General features: G+C 43.1%; 1 protein-coding gene across 1 annotated transcript in view; it reads right to left on the bottom strand.

The window, feature by feature from the left end:
• SIGLEC1 (sialic acid binding Ig like lectin 1) overlaps nt 1-19,638 on the bottom strand; it is a 315,685-nt gene that overhangs the window by 57,942 nt on the left and 238,105 nt on the right. Inside the window, 2 exon segments of the mRNA XM_086960128.1 lie at nt 371-670; nt 14,753-15,007. Of these exon segments, the coding sequence (XP_086816254.1) occupies nt 371-670; nt 14,753-15,007 (555 nt within the window).

Here is a 19,638-nt window from a genome sequence, read left to right on the forward strand (position 1 = left end):
GAGATATAAACGGCTTGAAAACATACTATGTGGAATTGAATGAACACCCTCCTTAATAAAGACTGCATAACAGAGGTGGGTGAACTTTTGCACAGTTTGAAAATGTTGCTTGAACTATGAACTCTGCTTAACTTTCTTTGCTGAAAACATCTGGGAAATAATTTTCTTGAAAAATTGATTTTCTTCTGCTGATTAAGATATCTTAATCATATTTGTTTAGATTGCTTGATTTTTAAAGCTTTGCAGGCACCTGAAATTCATGAAGATTCCAAGGTTGTTAAAAACTTTTTAGGAAAAAAGTGACAAATTCCCACGCCCCTAGCTTACAAGCGCCTCTTCTTATCCTTTTTACCAAGTTTGTCTTGCTTACCCTGCACATTGAAGTACAGAGACGTTGTTGTGGAGCCCAGTGTGTTGTTGGCTGTGCAGACGTAGTTAGCAGAATCTTCCATTTTGGCCTCTATTATTTCCAGCCGCAGTGAGTTGTATGTAGAGGATATCCTTAACCTTGGGTCCCAGGTGCTGTGGGAGCTGGTGGAAGCCACAGGCGCATCATGTCGATACAAGGTTAGGATGGACGCAGGGGCACTGTCAACCAAGCACTGTATGATACCCAGCCGCCGGCCCTGGGTCTCCAGGAACGAAGACGCTTGGAGGTCTCTTGGAGCATCTAGACATGGAAAAAACAAATACTGCTTAGTGTGATTGCAGACAGGTTCCTATTCATGATTTATCAATTAAACCAGGTTTGCTGTAAGTTTTACCTAATAAGCAGTCAGTAACAACCAACAACATGGTGTAAAATACTTGATTCAACGCTATAGAGAAACAATTTCTGTACACATGAGGGTTCATTGACTCCATCAACACCCATCTTAGAAAATGTCCTTGGGACAGTCCTTATCAGAAGAAGATGGTCCACTTGGAGCATCAAAGTGTTCCGCACTCTCTTCTCCTTTCTTGGCGAGTTGTAGTACGGCTCTCTACAAATTCTTATTTTTTTTTTAACAACTCTTTTTTTTGATAGATCGCACATAAGACACAGCGCTCCGTACCCCGGAGAAGCTGCAATAAGTACATTATAACATAATCAGCGACCCATATTACATCCTAATATTCAACCCCTAACCCCTATTCTCCCCCCCCCCTTTGTCCCACTTCCTCCCCCCCCACCTGCACAGTGTCTCTTCAGTCACAAATTCTTATTTTGATTTTAGTTTTCTTTCTGGAAATGTTGTTGATGGATTATGTCATTTGAACCCTACTTTGGGCAATGCCAAATTTAAGGAATATCTATACGCAATAAATTTACATAAAATATATCTATAAGGGGATAAGACTGGCCTTTGACTGGATCACAGATTTGGTGGGGACAAGTGAGGAATATTGGAGTGGGTGATGACCTTCACTCGGATGAAATCCTGCGATACCAAAATCCCGTGACTTCCTTGGCACTGTAACCAAAGAGGCAGACACAGGAGGAAGTGGATCCACTTGATTTGTTCTTTTCTCATGCATTTCCAAGCAGAGGCAAGTCCTTAGCGTTTATATATGTGAATAGGGGCCCAATGGCGGGCAAGTTCTCCAGGATGCCAATACACACCTCAGCTCAAGACAGCAAAGGAGAGGGATGCATATCAAGTACAATGCAGGGAAAAGTAGTTGGGTATGGAAACAGGTGTGTCCTCCTCACTCTCCACCAGCTAACAATAGTTTTGGGGGAAGGACCCGGGAACAAGTGGCATGCCGATTTCCATATCCGAAACACCATATTCCACTCCAGGCTTTACTTTAACAAACTATCTTAATCTCAAACATTAGTCCAATTTAATCTTAAAGGAAGACGAGGTGTACATCAGAACAAACCATGGATTTCCTGCCCAGTGGACTCCAGGATCATCATTTGAGGGGACTCTTCATCAGTTCCAACTATTTCAGAAGAAGGCCAGCATATGCCAAGGTTTGTCAAAGGAATAATTCTTCATGGCCAAAGGTTATTTAATTTCTAGTGGAGGCTGAGCATACAAGAGAATGTACAGAACAACTCCCTATCATCTCGATTTGAAGCAGACCCTTGATTTCTATTAAGGCTTTCACTTTAGCACTAAGACAACTCAGTCACTGCTAAGAGGGATGTCTGCTCCTTGTAGTAGTGGAGGAGAGAATAGAATGATCTGTGCCTTTGGAGGATATACAGAAGCAATTGGAATACAGTTAACAATTGGAATTTGAGGGGGTCTTGTTATTAGCACCTGCAGCTGAGGCTTGTTTTGTGGCAGGCACACATTTGGCTAGCATTAAAGATACCCCAAAGTGGGTGCAAGGCTGGCATCAGAAACATTGAAAACAAAGTCCACACAACATTCAAGAAGACAAAAAATGCATGTGCTTTACGTGATACAGTAAAAAGTCCACACACAATGTTTGATATTATTTCAAAGAAGCTTTTTCAATTCTTATTCAACATGCGAAATCAATCCTGCAATGAAGAATTTTGGAAACAAAAAAGAAGAAAACACAATAGCCCAAAACAAACAGATGTCCAGTATACACACAAAAGAATTTTTCAATCGTTTTAAAAGTAGAGGAGAGAAGACTCTACTGTTTATTCTCAATAAAATTCCTCCTCAAGGTACAGTACATAAATATGCAGTTATTATGAAACAAGGGGTTACCAAAAGGGTAAAGTGCATAGAGTGAGAAGTTTAGTGCTCGTGTGAAAGAGAAAAAGGACCGAGAGGTCAGGGGATGGTGAATTACACAATTGTCTTTGAGTCCAAGGTTAAGATAATCCTTGGTGTGGTTCAACAAGAGCCTGCCCTCAATAGTTTTTGCAAAGAAATGTCAATCTTTTTGTCTTTGCGGCGATCAATTCGCTCGGTGCTTCGTACCTTCAGAAGGGGTGAGTGGGCAGGGGCATAGGAGATGCAGGCTCAATGAGAGGGAGATTGTCGACGTTTCGACCCAAGGATACGAAGGGCAGTTTATATCCTCATGAACGGGTCTTCATCAGGACGGGAAGGTGAAGGGAAAGAGCTAAGTTACATTATACTCATGTAACCCCAGCAGTGTGGGCGGACACCTGTAACAAAAATGCAAGGGCTAAGTATCTCAAACCAACAACATGAAGGTTTAGAACTGAATGTCCGTACTCCAAAGGCACTCACCCTTTAATGGTGTGCCATATGCGAAAAGATCAATTTGGTTTTGAAAGCCGTCCAAACGTGCTCTCGAGTACTGGAGAGAAAATTAAAACACATTGCCATCAGTGCTGTGTTTCCTCAAGTACAATTGGATATGAAAAACATTGGCTGGACTGAGACAGTACTACACACAATGACATTACATAAAAAGCGCTTGAAAAACGCTGGTTGCACTCACCCTCGCTGTGTGGGGCGATGGATGGTAATTGATTGGTCGGTCGAACAGTATACACGCTGTGTCTGTAGGCAAGAATGTATAGTTAGCTAAATGGATCCGCAGTCCAAAAAGAGAGGATGATTAGGAAAGCTCAAGGATGCTTATTGCCATAACATACCTCCTCAGTAGAACTGCACGGCCTATCAATGGGGCTCTGTCTGTTGGCGACTGCTGAGAGATGCTCAGTCGGCGCCAGATTAAGTAGTGGACGTGACGGCAACGTGCACGCCACTAAGACTCACGCTAGAGTCGGGGCTGTTGCCTAGCAACATGTGTGGATTGGAGAGAAGACAGACTCCAGGCGTATTAGAGGTTTGGAAAACATAGTAAACAAAGGATATAACTGTATGTAAAAGAAAACAATTTACAGGGTATATGTTATACAGTACATAATTACGAGATGTAGGAAGAATTATATACATGTCGGTCATATATTTACATACAGTTTCCTATGACTGCCCGCAAAACAAGTAAAAACAGAAAGTTTACATTAACCATTGTACAGGGTAGCCATTTGCCTTGTTGTTTCCTCATACTCGTTCAGACCCCGGTTGACTGTGTCAAATATATGCATCCATTTGCATTCTCGGAGGCTCAGGGTACTAGCAAAATTCCCACCCCTTACATTCACTTGGACTTTCTCCAGAACCCACCATCTGATGCTTTCTGGCGGGTGACCGAAGGTCAAAAAATGTTCCACCAGGGGGGCGCCCTGTACCTTGCAGCGTATTCTGCTTACATGTTGCAGAATGCGAGCTTTAACCTTCTGTATGGTCTGGCCTACATATAGGAACCCACATGGACATCTGATCGCATAGATAACACCGGCCGAGTTGCAGTTGGTTTGTTGGCGCATGGTGTGGGTGTAGTTGTTATGCGTGCACTGTTTAATTTCCAGAGTCATGGGGCAAGCTTTACACGAGCCACACTTATAGTGGCCGATCACTGGTGGAGTATTCCAAAGGGTTGTTTGTGTATTGTTGGATTTACTGTGAAGTAGAGATTGGACTACATAGTCCCTCACGCTCTTCCCTTTCCTAAACGCATGCATGGGAGGGTCTGGAATCCCTATCTCATCTGCCACTAAGTGCCAGTGACCGTTTATGATTCTCTTAATGTCACTGCTCCTAGTGTTAAAGGTAGTAACACAGGTCATTCTTTTGTTGGTATCCTTCTCTTTCTGTTTCGGTTCGAGGAGGAATTCCCTGTGGCAGAACCATGCTTTTTTGCGGGCCTTTTTGAGCAATCTGCGTGGGTAGCCCCTGTCTGCTAAGCGCTCAATCAATAGCGATGATTCATTGAAGAAATCAACCTTCCGGCTACAATTCCTACGCAACCTCAGAAATTGCCCGTAAGGTAGGTTATCCCTGAGGTTGCGAGGATGATGGCTTGAGTAGCGAAGCAGGGTGTTCCTTTCGCTAGGTTTTCTATAGAGTGTGGTCCGCAGGTGTCCCTCATCTTCAACTATGCTGATGTAAAGAAAGTTAATCTTTTTATCACTAAAGTCGAGTGAGAATTGGATGTCGTTGGATCGGCTGTTGAGCCAGATGTGAAAGTTTCTTAAATGTTCCTCACTGCCCTGCCATATCATCAACACATCGTCTATGTAACGACGCCATAGTACGATGTTGTCATGGAAAGGGTTGGTCTTGTTTAGTACAAAGTTATGTTCATAGGAGTTCATGAAGATTATGGCCAGATCGGGGGCAAAACTTGCCCCCATGGCTACGCCCTTCGTTTGAACATAGTAGTCTCCATCAAAGTAGAAGAAATTCTTCTTCATAGCGATTTCTAGGAGATCCAGAATGAAAGTCGTCGGGACCTGGCAAGGTCTCGGCCTCTCATCCAGAACCCCTTTGATGACTTCAAGTGCAGCCTCTTGTGGGATATTGGTGTAGAGTGAGGTTACATCCATTGTGACCAACAAGTTGTTAGTTCTGTCAAAAGGGTACTCATCCACCAATTGTATCACCTGCATGGTATCTCTTAGGTAAGCCGTGGTTGTCTCAGCAATAGGTTTTATGAATATATCCACGTACTTACAGAGGGGTTCTAACACTGAACCACAGCCGGAAACGATCGGTCGTCCCGGGGGTTTGTCTAACCGTTTATGCACCTTGGGGAGCGTGTAGATCGTGGGTAGCCTAGGGTGGCTGTTGTTAAGATATTCATATTCATGTTTGGTTAGAAAACCATCCTCTAAGGCCTTGCTAGTGATAGATTTTATGTCAGCGCTTATCTCCTTAGTTGGGTCTGCCTGTAGTTTTCTGTAGTTGCCTTCCACCCCAAGCTGTGAGATTATCTCAGACTTGTAGTCATCCCTGCTCTGTATGACGATCGCCCCACCCTTGTCGGCTGGTTTGATCACGATATCAGGGTTTTGTTTAAGTGTTTCCAGTGCCAGTCTCTCTTGCTTGCTGGTATTGAATTTAGTGTATTTCTTTTTAGCTAGCACCTTGTTGATATCTCTCATCACCACTTGCTCAAATGCCAGAATTTTATGCGACACCATTTGTGCTGGTGGTGTAAAGGTGGAGGGTGGCCGTAGACCGGTATTGCTGAATATCGGTTTGAAAGGGATTTTGTTAAAATGATGTTTCAGTCTCACCTTTCTGAAAAACTGGTGCAGCTCAGTTTTCAAATTGAATGTGTTGGGAAGGCTAGTGGGGACAAAAGAGAGGCCCTTTTCAAGTATTTTTGACTCCTCTGGTTTCAGGGCATATGTAGACAGATTTATTATCGAGCTGCTTTGCCCAGTTACAGGTTGGAATGCTGCCACCTGTAGTGTTTCTGCCGGGTTCTGATTTCCCCATGTGTTTCCGGTCTGAAGTGGACCTGTTTCTTTCCTGTTCCACCCCTTCCTTGATTCCAGTTCGATTGTCCGCGGCCCCTGGGTCTCCCCCAGGGACGGCCTCTGCCTTGGTAACCTCCCCATTGTTCCTCCTCTAAAAAAGTGTTTGAGTAGTCAGGGTATGAGTTGCTGCTGGTGCTGGGTCTTTCTTGCTCGTTTTCCGAGTTGCTGGTGGCAGAGGAGTCGGAAAAGGTGGTATACCTCCTGTATCCACCCCTCCCCCTGGTTGCAAACCTCCCCTGGGACTCTTGTTTGTAATAACCCTCTGCCAAATACGGGTAAACCGTTTTCTTATCGTAAAACTTCAGATCCTTCGCTAATTTGTCTAGTTTAGTTGACTGAGTGAAGGTATCGAAGTCTTTCAGTGTTTTTTCAAGGCGTTCCAACGCTTCTTTGGCGTTGTTCAATGCCTTGTCGTCTATTATCTCCTTTCTGAGGTCTGCAATTTCTTTTATCAGACGCTCTACCTCTTCAAGAGCGGTCTCCACTCCAAGCACCATCCAGTGCCTGGAGCAATTATTACTGATAAAGCTAAATTTACCCTTGAAATTTGGGTTGTCAATGAATATGGCCAGTTCGTTTCTCACCTGCAGGCCTATAGGAATCACATTTGCCTGCAAATATTGGGTTAGTACATGGCCGTGTAGTCTAGTGCGAATTAACTTTTTCTCTAGTCTCTCTACTTTATTGATTTTGTCATTCAAAGTGAGGTCAATGGGAGTTGTGGAGCGCCCCAGGAAGCTGCCACCCTTCTGGGCCTCAATGAGTTTGTTAATGTATTCCTCACTATAAGTTAGAGTGTCTTTCTCTGCCATATCCTACCTCGGTTCTTGTGGATAAATGGTCATACAAAGTTTACACACATTGGGTACATTTAACATACAAAACACCCTCGCAGGAGTCCCTGCTCAAGAGATCGTTATTATATATGGGGTAACCCAAAGAAAGTCCTAGGACCTGGGTATTGAGTGTTACAGATATGGTGGTCCTAGACGTGAACTTCCACACACAATGTTTGATATTATTTCAAAGAAGCTTTTTCAATTCTTATTCAACATGCGAAATCAATCCTGCAATGAAGAATTTTGGAAACAAAAAAGAATAACGACAGTAAAAAGTCCAGCAGGATCATTCAACAGCCAACAGGTGTGTCCAGACAACATGGACCACTACATTTGAAACCGATGTGGTGCAGAGAACACCTTTGTTGCAATTTGTGATCTGCTGATCAAGAAAGACAATTATCCAGTAGCACAAGCGGCCAGAGGTCAGTGCCTGTATTAATGATATTTTTTATTCATAGGGCAACAGGGGAGATTGGGATAATCCTAAACTTGTATCAGGTCAACAGAGTTCTTGCCATGAAGCATTTCAATTCAGAGACATTGCAAAAAATGGTTTATTTGCTTCAGTGGAGCTCATCGACGTGTACCTTGATATCCCCTTCTGGGCTCTCCACCAGAAATCTCTCATTTTTGCAGTTCATTGACATTTCTATGACGTTGAAACATGTCTTTCTCTTGAATCTTTCCAAATGTCGGCTACTTTTCCCAGGTTCATCAGAAGGGTTGCCCCTGAAGTTGTCCGGTGTTTTACCTTATTGGTGGGTTTCAGGGGACCATAATCCTAGAGAGGCCCCAAGCAACAAAGCTAGTGCTCACTAGGTGCACCCCTGGTGAGACTTCACTGTCGACATTGTTCCCTCTACGTATCAAAGGAATATCGCTAATGGCCCCATTACTAAGGAGCTAAAACGTCATTTTGGGGTACAGGAGCTGCATCCAATGTAACACCTTTGTTCCCCCATGAAAATGTAGCCCAGTGACTGCTGCTGAAAGGGAACATTTTGTGTTTATTTTTTTAATAAATCGTATTATTGTGTTAATTATAAGTACTGCACCAGGTTTTTGGGCACAAAAGCTCTCCTGGGGTAGACCTTTGATTCATGGCAAGGAGCCACCAGTGCCCGCAGTGCATTCATGGGACAAGACAAGCTCGCCTCTCCCCACCAGCATCGATCCCTGTTTCAAAACTGGGGAAACCTATCCAACCTGAGTGTTTACAAATTGTGTAAGATGCACTAGCGGTGCAAACTGTCCAGGCTTGGAATAGAAGCTGAGGTCTCCATCCAGCTAACTTAAGAGCTACATCCTCACAGCCATGCTAGGTTACAGAACTCCAAAAAACTCACTTCCTTTATAGCTAAACCCATAAAAACAGTTTGATGCCTCACCAAACCCATTATTAACTTGTGGTAACCATTCTCTCTTTATTCATTACACTGTTCAGGTAAGAGAGGGAGAGGTCATTCATAAAGTGAATTGTGACTGAGATACTGCAAGGCCCAAAAAATATGACCCCAAAGAAAGTAACCGGTTTCTGCAAGAAATCCCTGCTTCATCATTAGATTGCACAAGCAGCACAGATAACCTCAGAGAAACAGCTTGTGGCACATACATGCACAATCTGACGTAGGTATCAAAAGCAGTAGCTAAAAAGAGTTGTGAACCTCAGAATGGATTCACTTTACTATCAATTGTTGCGCTCACTCGATGTCTTAGTCCTTTTTACACGTTGAGTGTATGGAATGCACCATGAGTCCACAAAATATGCATTTTTAAAAACACGTTGCATTTTAAGTTGATCATTTATTTCCTTCCCTTCTGCACCCCATATCTAGACTCTGTAAACTCTGAAACGGTACACACAAATAGTTAATTTAACAGAGTGACGGGTATGGCAAATTTGAGTGGAAGTGGTTGCCTATTAGGCAGTGTACACGTGCCATAGGTTTGATCGAAGAAGTCAAGAACACCAGAGGACGAGCATAGAACTAGAGGGTAAATGGTCCATAGATCAATTTTCAAAAACCTCTGCTCAAATTTCTGCTGCAAAAACTGTAACATGGATACTGAGATACGAATTTCTTATCGTTTTGTAAATATGTTCACAGTTTACATCAATACTACATTTTAATTGTATTATTGAGCACAGCTAGTTAGTGACTTAGACCAGTAAATTAACATGGTCAAGAATTCTGTCAGGTGACTCATCGCATAGGATTACATCGGTCTATTATTTCTAATGAGAGGTGATCAGGGCCCATACAATCTGAACTATGCTTTATAATCACCGAAGGGATAAGGAAAGTGAGCGTCATCATTTTATATCTGAAGGATCAATAATTAATCCCCCTCCCTCAGAGTAACATTGGTGCTTATTTTCTGTGAGACATGGGGGTCGATTCCGATTCGGGAAAAACCGCTCGGAGCGTTTTTCCCATACGAATCGTACCCTGCAACGTCCCCCTTACGTATCACGAAGTACGATTCGTACCAGGTGCAGGACTCCGTACGAATCGTACAAAGACCGTACGACTCAATCTCCGCACAAATCTCCCTCGGAACCCGCTGTACGCAACATCTGTACGGTTCGCGGCTGCTTTTTCCGACCCGGCAAGTACGATTCGTGTCAGGTACGCACCGTACTACCCTTTTTCTACGGGAACTGAAAACAGCAGTAAAAGCAGAGTTCGCCCTGTAACAGGTACGGAACGGCCCCCCCGGGTGCGGTGCGTACACCTCATGATCGCAGGGGTAAGGTGCGTACCCCTGCGATCACGGGGTGTACGTACTATACCCCGTGATCTTGGGGTGTACGCACCATACTCCATGTTTGCTGGGTGTACGGTGCGTACACCCTGCAATCGCGGGGTACGGTGCGTACACCCCGAGATCGCAGGGGTATGCACCGTCCCCCTGCGATCATGGGGTGTATGCACCGTACGGTGTGTAAGTGATTGTGTGCTTTTCCGTACGAATCGCCCTTACCTGACGTGGACCGTACAAATCGCGTCCTCATACCCCGGTCCGGATCGTACCAGTTGGGTCGTACAGCATGTGTACGAGTCGTACGGTTCACTGTTTCAGCCTTGCAATACGTACGGATCGCGATGATTCGCATGGATTGACGGAATACGGATCGTACTACGCGACTCGGACGGACGGGTACGAATCGTACGGCGATGGCTCCAGTCGAAAATCGTACGGACGTTTTTTTTCCAGGGTCGGAATCGGCCCCATTGCTGGGATCCTTCTAGTTTGCAAACATCAGATTATGAACAGTAAATTGACTGCAAACTTTGGCACCACTCTTGTAGTATTGTAATTAATGTTGATGTTTTGTGTCTTTATTGTGTTTTGTGGTTTTCTGCCTCATTGGAGTACATTTTACTGTGTATGTTAGAGGGACTGGCAAAGGTCAAACTTCTCCTGGGCAGTCAGGAAACTTTGGGGCATATTAGCAAGGGCGATATCGCCACTTTAGCGGGAGTTTTTCCTGCTAAAGCGGCGATATTTCTATTGCCCATTAGCAAGCTGTCGCTCACAGCAGTTAGCGACAGCTTGTAGGCGACAGCTACAGGTTTGAGGCCCGCTTTGCATGTCAGCGATATTTATCGCTAATGACATGCAAAGTGGGAGTACCCAACCTGTCAGCGACTGAAAGCAGTCGCTAACACAACTATCGCCTATTAGCAAGGCAGGCGAAACGATAAAAAAATCGCGCTAAGCTCGATTATCGCTAGAACCTAACACCTGCTCAGACCATGACTTAACCTGTATATCCAATGAGAGGTGGATATTCAGGTTAAGTCCTGATTTGCGATAATGCCTGAATATCGCCGGATTTCCAGTGATATTCACGCATTGAGCCGCTATCGCCGGATATTTTATCGCATTAGAGATAAACGTTGCTAATAGCACGTTATCTCTGCGATAATATCCGGCGATAAAAAAAAATGCACTAAGCACATTTAGCGATAATTATCGCTATTTGTTGCTAATATGCCCCTCTGTTCCTTAATATTGCAGGAACAGTTTCTGAACTTTTCACAAATTCCACTGAGGCGAATATTAGCACCATAAAATCTTGATTCCCAGCAACCCAATGTATTGCCCAGTTTTGGCTGCACCTCTGGCTTGACAGATTTGTTTGTGGAAGGAACTGTCCCTGGTGCCACTCAGGGCTGTCAGGACTGCCCATACCTAATCAGAGGAGTTGAGACAATAATGTCCAGATCTGGACATATCAGTGGGGAATAATCAATGACGCACATTTCCTCGACCACCCGGGTCCCTTCACTGTAAGGGTATAGGACTGCCATGCCCTCCCCTATAACACTTGATGGACTAGCTTCCAGAATTTACAAAGCCTCGTATATTTCAAATTTTCCCTCTAGTTCACTTTTTAGTCCCTATACGCCCTGTAAGGACTCAATGCCACTACCTGTTTCACCGCCTGAATTTGAAGGAAACTAAGATTTTAAGGTACCGAAGATGGCAAAAATGACTAAAGATTCATAAAGCAAGAGTGCCAAGGTGCCAAAACGCCAGAGGGCCAAGATGGCAAACTGCCAAAATGACAGTGTAATAGAGTGTCAGTTAAAGCAAAAAATTAAAAGATTTTGGAATATTGGAAAAAAAATAGAACCTCCCAGTTTAATACAAAGTTTGACAGAGTTAGATAATATTTAGATGGCAAAAATCAGATTAAACTTTCAAACTATAGGGGACTATCATATGCTGTAAGAAGCCATGTCACAAAGAAAGTTCATTAAGACAATGTAGCTATGGGTTCCATTAAAACGTCTTGTGCATATCCAGGCATCCCAAGAGGAAAGTTGTGAGGAATAACACAAACCTTGTGATGTAATAAGAAAGAAACTTTGATTTCTACTCACTCACCGCATTAATCCCCAGAAAACTGAATGCTCGCTTGCTTGTATTTGCTTGTAACCGCTTGCAGTGACGGTGAAGGCGAACAGTGGCTGCAAGCTGTACCAAACTCTAACTCCCTCCTCCACACCCAACAGCCGAGCTCCAGAGGACTCACTCCGGCACGAGCAGAGGCCCACTTACCTGAGAGATCGTGACTAATAATAATAATAATAATACAGCATTTTGTAAAGCGCGAACAGCTATCTCACGAGGAGGTGTCCCGGCGCTAGGAAGAACACAGTTGACCCAGAGAACTGAAGTGAGGAAGCTTAGCGTGCTTGGGTAAAGAGCCAAGTCTTTAGCAACCGCTTGAAGCAATGTTCAGAGGGGGCTTGCTGAATTGCTGGGGGCAGGGTGTTCCACAGTGTCGCAACATTTGCCGAGAAAGTACGACTCCCCAGTCGAGCCCTTTTTGCTCGTGGGACGGCAAGTTGAACGCGGCAATTGGAACGAAGCGCACAGGCCTGAAAGTATCTCGGGAGCCGGGCTTTCAGATACTTAGGACAGGTGCCAAACAGAGCTCTAAAGGCCAACGTGAGTGCCTTAAATTTGATTCTGCAGGCAACTGGTAGCCAGTGCAGTGATCGAAGATACGGAGAGACTGAATGCTTAAAAGGAATCCGCATTAACAGTCTCGCAGCTGCATTTTGGACCAACTGAAGTTTTTGAGTAAGGTATTTAGGTAAGCCCAGATAGAGTCCGTTGGCGTAATCCAGCCTAGATGTTACTGTGGCATGGATTACTGTTTTCCCACAACTCTCAGGGAGAAGAACTTACTCAAACAGCAGCCGACTACTTGTTGAATATGCGAGGTAAAGGACAGGCTGTCATCCCACCGCACTCCCAGATTTTTTGCCGTGAGGCTGGGTGAGGGGGCTTGACCCATCTCCGCTTGCCACCATAGCTCTGAGGGAGGAGGGGGGCCTTTACCAAAAAAGATCACTTCTGTTTTATTAGCGTTTAGTTTTAATTTATTCATATTCATCCAACAGACCACATCTTGGAGACAGCCCTTGAAGCTCGAGAAGGATTGGGTGTCATCGGCGTATGAGATTGCCTTGACACCCCAATTGGCAATCAACGTAAAGAGAGGAGCGAGGTAGATGTTGAAAAAGAGGGGGCTGAGTGCCGACCCTTGCGGGACACCACAGCTGAGGACTTTGGGTGTTGAAGAAACAGTCCCTAGTGCCACCTTCTGTGTTCTCTGGGACAGATATGAATGCATCCACCCCAGAGCCTGGTCGCGGATGCCTATCTCATCCAGTCGCATCAAGAGTCTAGCATGATCAACCGTGTCGAAGGCGGCCGACAGATCCAGGAGTACCAGCATCGCTGAGCTTCCTGCATCCATCGACCACCTTACTGACTCCGCCACCTCAATTAGTGCTGTCTCCGTGCTAAAGCCGGGACGAAAGCCTGATTGCGTCTCATGTAGTATATTGTTTTCTTCGATGAATTCACTCAACTGGCGCTGGAGCATGGGGGCGGCACCTCTATATACTATGTAGAGGATCCCCCTTGAGTTCTGTGATGCCACTGCCTCCACATAGCAACCATCTGCGAGCCCACAACCTCCAAATGGTGACTCTTTTCACACACCCCTGTTGAACACAATAGAGATACCACTGGTAACCATACCAAAACCCAAAAAGTTCCATGAACCTCCGCCAAACGCCAAGCGAGCTCCGGCTTCCAATGGATGGCTGCTGGGGCAGCAAGGCGGAACAGGAGGGTGATGGGGTGGTAAGGCAGAGAATGTGTATGTGGAGGGGATTGGAGGGGATACTGAGGCAGCAGCCTCAGGAGAGGCCTGAGCGGGCTCAGCCACCTCCGTGAAGCGCTGCTAGTCTGCAAACAAGGGTGTAGTATGGATATGAATGTGACAGCAAAGCAACATTCGGAAAGTTGGTACTCTCTCATGCCACTGCTATGTTATGCTAATATATTTGTAGAGAGCGGGAAAACCAACAAATTGGCATCTTGGCTCTTGTGTCTGTACAATAATTTGAAGGAGAAAAGGCTACTGGGTTCTAATTAGTGGCCAAGGGAAAAATCCAGGTATTTAGTTGTTATCTGAATTTTAACAGATTAGACTCCGCTCGGAGATGGTCAGACAGTGTGTGCCACCATTTACAGGCGGAATGGAAGAAACGTCTCCCTCCCCAGTGGGTCTTCCTGATTCTAGGGACTGTGGCGCCCAGAGGTGTCACCTTTCATGAGCTCTTTTACAAAGTCATCACAACCAGCACCCCTGCTTATCTTGCAGACAAGCTCACCATGTCGGGAGGTTCTTGGCACATCATCAGCCAGGACAGCATCCAACTGCAAACTAAGAAGTGTGAAAAAGAAAAAACAAGGCAGCAAACTTTTTCTATCCATGCAACCAGAATCTAAAACAGCATCCCTGTATCCACCAGGGTCGCCCTAACACTGCTCCAAATTAGGAAAGAGTTGAAGTCTCTCCTTTTTAAAGAACACCACATCACAATGCATTAACCATCCACAACCCAGATTCCTCTCCTATCTTTCATAGACGCGCTTGCCTTTGACCATGTCCAGCGCTCCGCTGCCTTTTCGCTGGTTAGCTCTATAGATATATCATATAGATAAATACATACAGCTCTGTAGCTATGTGCTGAGAGGCGATAACAGTATGTGCTTTTCATAAAATCAATATTTACAAATAAGCAAATAGAAGACCTACAAAGCACATTTATCCCAATCAGCGTTGATGTCCGGCTGCCCTCCGCGTCCTCCACCTGGCAGTGATAGGAACCAGTGTCGGTGCTGGTCACTTTGCGCAGGACCAGAGAAGGTTCAGTGCTGGCCTGCAGCCATCGGTTGTTCTTGTACCAGGTGTAGTTGGCTGTCCCGTGAACTCCAGATGTTGTCACACATGTCACGTTTAACAGGTCACCTTCCGACAATTCTGGTGATGGCTCAACTATCACTCGTGCAGCTGGTTTGAAAAAAAATACAGATTAGGAGAATCTTTATATTTGCCCCTTTGCACATCTATTATTAAACAAAAGCAAGTATACGAAATCATATGTAAGCTGTGACGAAACATACATGCAAGAGGAAAAACTGCCAACCACACAATGCAGCTATTACCAGAAGTGAACGCGCGGGTAGTGGAGACATGGACAGCTTACCAGCTTGTAAGCACATCATACCCACTGTTTCGGACCCTCGTGAGTGTGGCAGTAAGAAAAATCAAAAGTGAGATATTTCAATATCCTACAATTATACCTAGAATTGAAGGAGACATTTTAATGGAGGAGCCATATGGCCAGAGCGGCTGACTCCGATCGCGGAGCTCTTGGTTCGATCGCCGGTGATACACCTCCGAGACACACTACCTCATTTCCCAGCAAAAGGTTCATCTCCCATGACTAGAAGGATGTGTTCACCTACAGGTTGTCACATGGATAGCAGAAACATTGGCTTTGATGGGCATGTCCATTGGGGGTGAGTGGTAGATTACAGCAAATCTGACCTTCACATGCTGATATAAGCACCTAAGGAAATGTGCAGCAGGTAATTATTTAATACATTGGAGGTCAAGCAAGAACAATGTCAAGCAGCCACTATACCACTAGCTCACTCACCCTGCACATGGTACTGTTAATGCAATTTGTATGTCTAGCCACAAGCCAATATGATACAGTGACCAGAGCCCACATGCATGTATAGGTTATGTATGCTCCTGCTCAGTTCCAGCACTGTTTCCCACTCAGAGACACATGTGTAGGGAGTGGGGGCTGTGCCAAAGTATGGCCAATGGCATAACAGACATGACAACCCAGGGGTCTATTAAAAAACTTCCTTTTGCAGTACATAAAATATTTTTTCAGAAGTGCTAATCATGTACTACAAAATGTGATTCACAAACCTATGGGAGGGGGAATTTACCTCACCTTTCTTTTCTGTGTGGAAATCTCCATCACTGTGTCTATTTCAAAATATTCCAAAATGTGGGATAGACAAGAGGGAGTGGCTTAAAAATGGGGAACGCTTGATTCTAAATGGAAGGCGTTTAGGGGATGTAAGGAGGTGTATAGAGAGGGAGATTCTAATGCAAATACACCCACAAAAAAAGTAAGAAGATTGCTAATCACAAACTACAATTGTGAAGTTACTACAGCCCCAAAGGTGTCAAAACTGCTTTTAAACAAGGTCCAGCCTTGGAGTAAGTAAAGCACCACACACTTAATATTTAAATAATTCAAATATTTTATTATTTTAAAAGTTAAAAATAAACACTTTAAAAAAAAGATCATTTTAAACCTTTCTTTAAAATTCAAAGTAATTAAATACATTAAACACATAATTTTTAACTAAATGTACCACATATTTGATAGAAATAAAAATGTTAATGAGGGTGGGTTTTTTAAATCATTCTTTAAAAATTATTATGTCTAAATTAATTAATTATATTAATATATTTGATTTAAGAAATGTATTAATGCACATTTAAGTTGAGGAGTTATTCTGCTGTAACATCTTATTTTATCAATTAGGGAAAAATATAGTTTTTGACATTCAAATTTAACAGCAAAATATTTAATATCTTTAAGTATAATAAATGTTAATAAGTTTCCCTTTGTTGTCTCACAGGGAGATCTCTGGCCCGGTGGTTCAGATTTCTGCCAACAAGTGCAAAGTTATTAGTAGTACTTTACACTTGTGAATCCTGTAAGTCTACACTCGAAAAGCTAAAAAGCGTAGTATTGCACCTACTTGTAGTGGTAAATATACACATAAATAAATATACACATGCATATTCATCTTTGTGAACAGGCCTCTCTGTGTCTATATGTACCTATGTGCTGCAACCTTGCATCACTTACCTATTCATTTATGTTGGTGTTGCATAAAGTGCAAACAAGTGGGTGTTTGACCACATTGGTGCCCCTTGCACAGACTGTTTCTGTTCAGTCATGCCTATATGAATGAATTCTGGCCATCCTATCACAATGGAATTACCAGTGAGATCAAAGTCATGTATCACAGAATCATGAACGTGAAAGTGTAAGGCTATTCGTCAAGTGGCATGTGTTAAGTTGCCAATACAAATCAATTTACAACAATCTAACAAGCTTCTAATGCAAACATTTGACACATAGGCCTGACACACATTTTTATCTGTGATGTATTTGATGTTTACTGGATGATAAACATATAGGACCTGTTTTGGACTATGTTGCCATTGTCTCAATTGGCACAACATCTCTCCAGCACCAACCAATGCTCTACCTCACTTCATTCTAGAATTTCCTTTTATCAGCCTCGGAGACAGGGTCACCACTGTCACTGGCGACTCTGGAGCAGAAGTAATCAAGGTTACTGCTGTCACACCAGCACAACTAAACAAGGCCATTCATCAGACACAGTCCCAGCTTTCTGATGACCTCCTACAGGGTAACATGCCTCATTTCCGCATGAGATTAAGCAATGCCTCAGTCTGAACCACCCATCACCAGGGTTAGGTTAAGATCAAATTGTACTTAATTTAAAGCAAATAAATATAGTTTATTAATAGTATAAGGGTTAACAACAAGTTTAGGTTAAGATTACTTTTTGAATTGTATGGAATTTAATTAAAGACCACAGTTATCGTAAGGGTAAAGCTAAGGCCAATATTTTATTCAATATTATTTAACTGAATTTAATTCAATGTAAGTTTATGATTAAGCATAGGGTTGATTTAATGTTGCCTATTTAATTTCATTTATGTTAAAGAAATATAAAATAAGCAGTATGGTTAGGGTTAGGTTTGATGCTAGTGTCAAAGTAGATGAAGGGTCAATGTAGGGATGGAATTAGTTATAAACTATATTGACAAGTTCCCTTGGCAGTGGCTCTAACAGGGTTGTATTTTGAGGTAGTAAAATACTGGTGGTATATCAGAATATAGTTAGCAAACAGACTTACAGAAATACTGTTTCCAAAATATTTCTCACAAAAGAAATCATCTTATTGGGAATAGATTTTCTGTAATGAACTCCAATCGGACCATTTTTTGTTAAACAATATATATTTCACAATATTTTGGTTACAGTATTCGGATATCAAAACATCAAACTGTCTGACATGCACCTGCTAGGTGAATATCAAGAACCAGCCTTACGTCCATGCCGAGAGGTGTTTAAAGTACTAACTGAAGACCAGGGCAGGTGTGTCCAAGAGGGGAATGAGAACTCAATTCTCTGCTTGGCAGCATATTCCAAGATACTGCACGCAGCACATGACTGAGTGTCTGTGTCGACCCTGACTACTGGAGGAATCTTCACACTTGTAGTCACCTGTAGGGGTGTCCATCTAGCTGCCTGGAGTATCAGGCATAAAAGTGGTGGTGGGAGTATGGAATTTAAGAAGAAAAGAACAATGTCAAATATTGGCTTCTTCTTCCTTTACTCAACGAAAACCATGCTTTTCTCTAAATGTGCATGGACAAGCCTTCCAGCCTTTACTTTCTAAGATGATTGTCAGTCCATAGGATGTTATTAAAAATTTCCAGTCAAAGACGAAAAAGGTAAGTTTCCTTTGATGTTAGTTAGAGCCAATTTTGAAAGAAAGTTGTGCAACAAAACATTTGTTCTATCATTTTTTGTTTAGTATATGTTTCACACTAACTTTTAGGTTTAGCAGTTGGATCTTTGTCTAGTGTCTGAACATGGACTCTTATATGGGTCTTTTCTCCTTCATGATTTCAGGAGAATTTGGCATCTTGCTGATTTTCATCAATATTAATCTTCATCTTCATTCAAGACCTACAAGACACACAAGGAGATTTTTCCTTCAAGGGTTTGTAGTACCTACTGGGACACTGGTATGGAGACACTTAATATCTTTTAGGTGTAATCTGTGCAGGGTGGCAACATGACTACTGGGAGGAATTGTCCTTTCCTCAGGCAATCAAGAAGGGGACTTCCCAGACCTTCTGTGTCTAGACCTTACCTCCCAGGTTCGACCATGTCTCTCTGAACCTAATTTTCCTCAAATGGCTCCTCATCAAAGCCAGCAGCAAATTTAAGTTGGCATGAATAGTGTTTAAAATACTCAGTTTGGGAACCCCAAATTACTTGGTACACAAATAGTCAATTTCTAGAGGAAGTCGCTTAGTGATTATTTTCTTGGAAACATCTTTCTTCAAGACAAATAGTACACTGAGACATTATCTTTCAGCGAGAGAACCTAATAAATTAAACTTCATCCTCCTCACAAGGAGAACCAATCTCTTCTGTGGAACTTTCAAAAGCAGTGGAAAGATCTCTTAATGTAACCTCACTAAGGCCTTGAGTGGACTTGAATGGTTTGCTTGGTTTATCTGCTGTTGTCCTAAACTAGCTATCTGCTCAATGACAATGATATCTGCAGTCTCTGACTTGATACGTAGACATATTACCCTCTTTGGTGTATGATGCTATTCTACAATACAATATGCCTTTACTCATAGCTACTAAGTCAATTCAAAGTTGTATCGATGTGCCAAGGAAAATCTTGGATGCAAAGCACTAGTACCCTAATAGGTCAAGTGCATGCTGAATAATATCACCAATACATATGTACATGAATAAATAGGCT

Source organism: Lissotriton vulgaris, chromosome 3_1 (genome assembly GCF_964263255.1).
Source record: "Lissotriton vulgaris chromosome 3_1, aLisVul1.2, whole genome shotgun sequence".
Lineage (NCBI taxonomy): Eukaryota > Metazoa > Chordata > Amphibia > Caudata > Salamandridae > Lissotriton > Lissotriton vulgaris.